At 49.1% G+C, this 6,000-nt stretch overlaps 1 protein-coding gene across 4 annotated transcripts in view; it reads left to right on the top strand.

Moving 5' to 3' along the window:
* Positions 1 to 6,000, top strand: part of Cngb1 (cyclic nucleotide gated channel subunit beta 1) — a 79,225-nt gene that overhangs the window by 28,846 nt on the left and 44,379 nt on the right. For 3 of the 4 annotated variants that reach the window (XM_031340963.1, XM_031340962.1, XM_031340964.1), the window contains exon 13: positions 5,159 to 5,318. In XM_031340963.1, coding sequence (XP_031196823.1) covers positions 5,159 to 5,318 — 160 coding nt within the window. Of the gene's footprint in view, positions 1 to 939; positions 1,442 to 5,158; positions 5,319 to 6,000 lie in introns of those variants that run through there. The other variant, XM_031340965.1, reaches the window with a different exon arrangement.

Here is a 6,000-nt window from a genome sequence, read left to right as displayed (position 1 = left end):
GTGTGTGTATGTGTGTATGTGTGTGTGTGTGTATGTGTGTATGTGTGTGTATATGTGTGTGTGTGTGTGTGTGTGTGTGTGTGTGTATGTTTGTGCGTGTGCTGTCCTGATCACCTTGAACCTCCCTGGCTTCTAGCTGCCCTTCTATTTGTTCCCTGTGTCCTCTGCTTATCCTCCCCTTGGAAGGGTGACAGTCACTGGGGGAAGGCCTACCCTAAATTCAGAAGTCTCTTGCTTTGAGATCCTGAGCCCAATAATATTCTCAAAGACCCTATTGTCAAATAAAGTCACATTTATATAGGATAGGATAGGACCTAGGCATGTCTTTTCAGGAACAATTTTTAACTCACTGCATGGGGTGGCTGAGGGTCTGGGGATACATGTTCACTTCCTTCATCTATTCTGTCCCCTAGCCTCCCCATCCAACCATCCTCTGCTTGGATATGGAGATCCCCATCCTACCCTATCTATCTATCTATCTATCTATCTATCTATCTATCTATCTATCCATCCATCCATCCTCTGCTTGGCCACTCAGATGCTTGTCCATCCACCCATCTATTCATCCACTCATCTACCACCTATCTATCCATCCATCTACCTATCCACCCATCCATTCATCCACTCATCTACTATCTATCCATCTCTCTACCCATCCATCAATCCATCCATCTATCCATCCATCCATCTACCCATCCATCCATCCACCCACCCATCAATCCATCCATCCATCCATCCACCCACCTGTCAATCCATCCATCTATCCATCCATCCATCTACCCATCCATCCATCTACCCATCCATCTATCCACCCATCCATCCACCCATCCATCCTCTGCTTAGCCACTCAGATGTTTATCCATCCTTCCATCCATCTATCCAGCCATCCTCTGTGTGACTACTCAGGTGCCCACATTTCTGTCACCTCCTTTGTTTCAGGGGCGACAGCAGCTGGAGGCCTCTGAAACAAGGGAGAGGGAACCTGGGGAGCCCATGGACAAACAGATGCATGGATGGATGAAGGACTGAAGGATGCCTCAAGAGAAGACTTTTTAGGGGGCAGTGACTGCTAATCTCTACCCTCTTTGAATAGTGAACCCCCAGCCCTCTGCACCCCCAGGCAGGGCAGAGGAAACCAGAGACATTAGGTGCAACCCGAGAGCTTCCTCTCAGGGCTCTTGGCCAGGGAGCAGCACCCAGATCAGGGCAAGGGCAAGGAAGACTTTCTGGTGTGAGACTATGGAGAGCCCTAGTGAGGCCTCAGTGTCTGAGCATGCTCACACAGGAGAACCTGGCACCATCCATACTACACAGGACTCAGTTTCCTTACAAGTGGTTCTTCCAAGGCCTGCCCTAGTTCTCTCTCCCAAGAGTGAGGGGCCACCACTGACTGTGACATTGTAATTGACATTAAAGAGTGTGACTTTGCACCTCAAACCTGTGACTGTGTGATATTCTTAAGCCAAGTCTGAAAGAAGTCTTTAAGTTTTATTTATTTAGATAGGTTCTTGCTGTACACTCCAGGCTGGCTCCCAACTGTCCATCCTCCTGCCTCATCCTGAGTGTTTGAACTGTGAGTACACCCCATAACCCTGTAGTGCTTAGGTACTAAAGAGAGGTGGACTAAACAGGCATTGTCTGTGGTCCTGGGGTTGTAGGATGGAGGAATTGGCCAGGGACCCTAAGGACCCAGCTGTCCCTAGATGTCTTTCTTTAGAATGATTTTGAAGCAAAATTGTCAACCGAAAAAAAATAAGCTTTCGTCGGGCGGTGGTGGCGCACGCCTATAATCCCAGCACTTGGGAGGCAGAGGAAGGTGGATTTCTGAGTTCAAGGCCAGTCTGGTCTACAGGATGAGTTCCAGGACAGCCAGGGCTACACAGAGAAACCCTGTCTCAGAAAAACCAAGAAAAAAAAATCAGCTTTCAAGCTGGACATGGTGGTGCACACCTTTAGACCCAGTATTCAGGAGGTAGGTGCAGGCAGATCTCTTAAGTTCATGGCCAGCATGGTCTACAAACCAAGTTCTAAGACAGCCAGGGCTCCACAGATAAACCGTGTCTCCCAAACAAATAAATAAACAAATAGATAAATAAAGCAAACTAATAAATAACACAAAATAACCAGCTTTCCAAAGAAGGCTTCTGTCAGAAACCAGATTAACCTGTGCTCACAAGGAAGGTCTGAATAGCAGCTGTCACCTGCAGGCAGTGAGAAAGGGCAATGCTGCAGAGGTGAGGGTACGAGGCTGGAGAACTGTGGGCACGTCAGCTAACTGGAATCCTATGTCCTTGATGATGAAGTCAAAGCTAGAAGTTTAACCCTGCAGGGACAAGGCGCTGGGCAATGGGGAGCCCCTGAAGGTGGCTAAGCAGGGACTGACTTCACAAAGACTACTCTGGGGTTGAGCAAGTCCTGCAGGCATGGGATGTCCTCAAAGCAAGATCACATCTCACACAACAAGGCTCAATTATAAAGAACGTCCTACCTCTGGACTTCATGACTGGGGTATGGGCATTCTGGCAACCGGCCATTCCCAGGGGCTCTGGCTTTCCTGTGTGATCTTAGTGACGGAAGTGCTTGGAACCATACCTTCAGAGATGTGTAGGTTGAGGGAAGGCCCGTGCTTCAGAACAGAGTATGTGGGAAGAGATGTAGCCTGGACCAGAGGGAAGGAGGTAACATAAACCATGCCAGCTAGCCAGGTAGTGGTGGCTCATGCCTTTAATCCCAGCACTTGGGAGGCAGAGGCAGGTGTATTTCTGAGTTTGAGGCCAGCCTGGTCTACAGAGTGAGTTCCAGGACAGCCAGGGCTACACAGAGAAACCCTGTCTTGAAAAACCAAAAAAAAAAAAAAAAACCCAAAACCAAAACCAACCAACCAAACAACAACAAAATGCCAGCTAGAGAAGATAGATTGAAGCCCGGGCCCTGGCTTTCAGGAGACCTAGGCCAGAGCAGAACCTAGGTGCCCAGACCCTGTGACAGCTGGCCCTGAAAGCAGGAGCAGCTGACTGCCACTGACTGGGGGCAGAATCTCATGTAGTGACTTTGGGGCAGACAGGTTGCTGACTGGAAGGTAGCATGTCCATGAAAGACTCCAGGAGTGAAATTTAATAGTGTGAGCTATGCCAGCACATGGCTCCTGGGTGGGCTGTGGAGAACAAGAAGTTGACTATTACAGAAAGGAGCTGGAACGCTGTAGGCAGCTGATTCTCCCAGGGAACTGCCATTTGCCTCCACCCCATACTGTGGTTGTATGTCAGCTACACCCATCCTTGCCTTTCTTGGTTGGTAACCAGGTCCAGCATTGTGGCATATTTATTTGCAAACAAGGATGTTCTAAGGGTACCTTATAGGCTGGCTATAGAAATGAAGGGAGGAAATGCTTGTGAAGGGCCAACCACCCAGGACTCACACTCAGAGCATCTACAAAGAGTTCATAAGAAAGAAGCAGTGATGACACCAACACTGGGAACAGTGCCCAGTGGGGACCCAGGACTGGGGAGAAGCTCACAGGCGCGTTTATTCCTGGGATGCAGTGGCAAGGGGAATGAGAGAAGACCTGGCTCTGTTGCCACATTCCTGTATGGCTTTGGGCATGAGGCTCAGCCTCTCTGAGCATGTTCTTTTTGTCTGTAAAATATTCTTCGCTTAGGCATGGGAATGTCCTCTTCCTTACATTGCCCCCTACTAGGTCTGGGTAGGACTTGGTAGCGAGGAACAGAATGGGATTCTCCTCTTGCTCTGGGGGCCACTGTTGGAGGGGCTGTTGATAAGACAGGAGAATCCAGGATCGGGTGCAGAAAAGCTGAACTTGGGGTGGGCGTGGCACTTCCCCGGGCTTTCTGGGTTTTCTTGGGTGTCTACAGGCAGAGTACAGGTAGAAACTGGGGCCAAGCCAAATGAGAAAAATGCTAAATGGTGCTGCACTATCCCATCTGCAGGATGGGAATTAAACATAAAATCAGAGAATAAAATGGGGAAACTGGTTCTCCCTTCGTCAAAAGCCTGATGTAAGGATAGGTGAGTCTTAGTCCCAGTGTGTGGAGCGTGGAGCCTCGCAAGTGCTCAGGAAAGGGACTATGCTATCTATATATTGATGGTCACAGGATAAGACCTGATGCCAGCACACATTTAATGTCACAAATACCTGCCAGGCATAGCAGCACACTTCTGTAATTCCAGCACTTCAGATATGAAGGCAGGAGGACCAAAAGTTTGAAGTCAGCCTTGGGCTGCATAGCAAGACCGAGTGTCCCCAAAATAGACTGTCACTGTTATTCATTCATGCTTGGATTGAGGGCCACCAAGACCCTTGGAACTTTTAAGAAACCCGATATGATGGAAGTCTCCCTTCCTTGACACCTGCCCAGGGTGAGTTGGGTTTCCCATGAGGTGTCCTGAGCTCACTTCTTTGTTTTTTGAAATGGTCTTCCTGTGTAGCTCAGGGTGGCCTAGAACTCACCACATCTCAATCCTCCCTACCTTGCCTCTGCATCCCAAGTTGCTGGATTACAGGTGTGAGCCACCACACCCAGCTGTCTGAACCTACTGCTGCCAAGAGCACAGGCTAGCACCATTTTCCGGTCAGAGGTCAGAATTCACAGAGAAATGTTAGAAGTCACAGGCACCTGTAATGAAAAAGTCACATTGTCCTGGAGAGTGGAGATTCTAAGTCTAGATGCAGCTGCTGAGCTCACAGACATGCTATAACCAAGAAATGGCACCCAGGAAATAGGCAAGGAGCAGGCTTTCTCTGTACCCCTTAGGACCATCTAGGGTACCCTGCGCCTGGGGTGGTGAAGCGTCTAGTCTGGGTCCTTTCACATCAGCTATGGCACTGAATATAATAGTATCTGCTCTGAGCCAAACCTCTAAGCAGATAAGCCATGATAGGAAGCAAGCTCTGTCTGCTGTAACCAGAGCTTGATCCCAAGAGGGGGAAAAGGCAGAGAGTCAAGGGAAAAGGATGGATAAGTAGTTATGTTGTTTAAGGCCGTCCCTGGGGCATTGAGCTGGCTGCTTATGATCCTGTTGGTACCACAGCCAACTAGGAGCCAAGACACTGGGATAGGACCCTCAGGATGGACCCCAGGACTTAAGGACACAAGGTACCCTCCTCAGCCCACAAATGGCTCCCCTTTATTCCCTGCAGTCAGCATCCTCCCCGTGGAACAAGTGGAGCGTGATCTTGTCCTCGAGGAGGTGGACTCTTGCTGGGAGGACGTCAGGCAGGAAGATGGCTCCAGCCTGCAGGAGACAGAGGTGGCTCCAGCTCATGAAGAAGAGAGTGAGGCCATGGTGGAGATGCCCAGGTGGGACAACAGAGAAGTCCTGGAAAAGGAGTCAGTGCTTGAGGATGCAGGCATACAGTGTGGAATCCTAGAGGCACAAAGAACCCAGTGCAGGACCATATCTGCCTCTCCACCCTCAGCACCCTCTCTCAGCCTCATTTCTGAGATAGTCTGGGAGCAAGTACACATGGAAGCCCCTGTTCTAGTTTGATTCTGTTGCTGTGATGAAACACTCTGATCAAAAGCAACATAGGGGAGGAAGGGGTTTATTTCTGCTTATGCTTCCAGGTCATACAGTCCATCACTGAGGGAGGTCAGGCAGGAACTTGAAGCAGAAACCATGGAGGAATGCTGTTTGCTGGCTTGCTCTCCAGGCTTATGTTTAGCTAGTATTATATGTAGTCCAGGACCGCTTGCCTAGGGAGTGGTACTGCCCACAGTGGACTGGGCCTGCCTAAGCAAATTAATAATCAAGACAGTCTCCCACAGATATACCCAAAGACCAGTCTGATCTAGGCAGTTCTTCAATAGAGGTTTCTCTCAGATTACTCTGGGCTATGTCGACAACTAAGGCTAATCAGGCAACCCCCCTCTCTGTTTCTTTGTACAAAACATGGCCTAGCACGTTATATTTGATTACCTTGCAGCTTTCCGTAATTCACGAGGTAGAAATCATCCTTATCTTTTTCATAGTTGTGTAGTA

The sequence above is a fragment of the Mastomys coucha genome, unplaced genomic scaffold (assembly GCF_008632895.1).
Source record: "Mastomys coucha isolate ucsf_1 unplaced genomic scaffold, UCSF_Mcou_1 pScaffold22, whole genome shotgun sequence".
Classification (NCBI taxonomy): Eukaryota; Metazoa; Chordata; class Mammalia; order Rodentia; family Muridae; genus Mastomys; species Mastomys coucha.
Note: the sequence above shows the minus strand (reverse complement) of the source record. Positions and strands in the feature narration are given on the sequence as shown.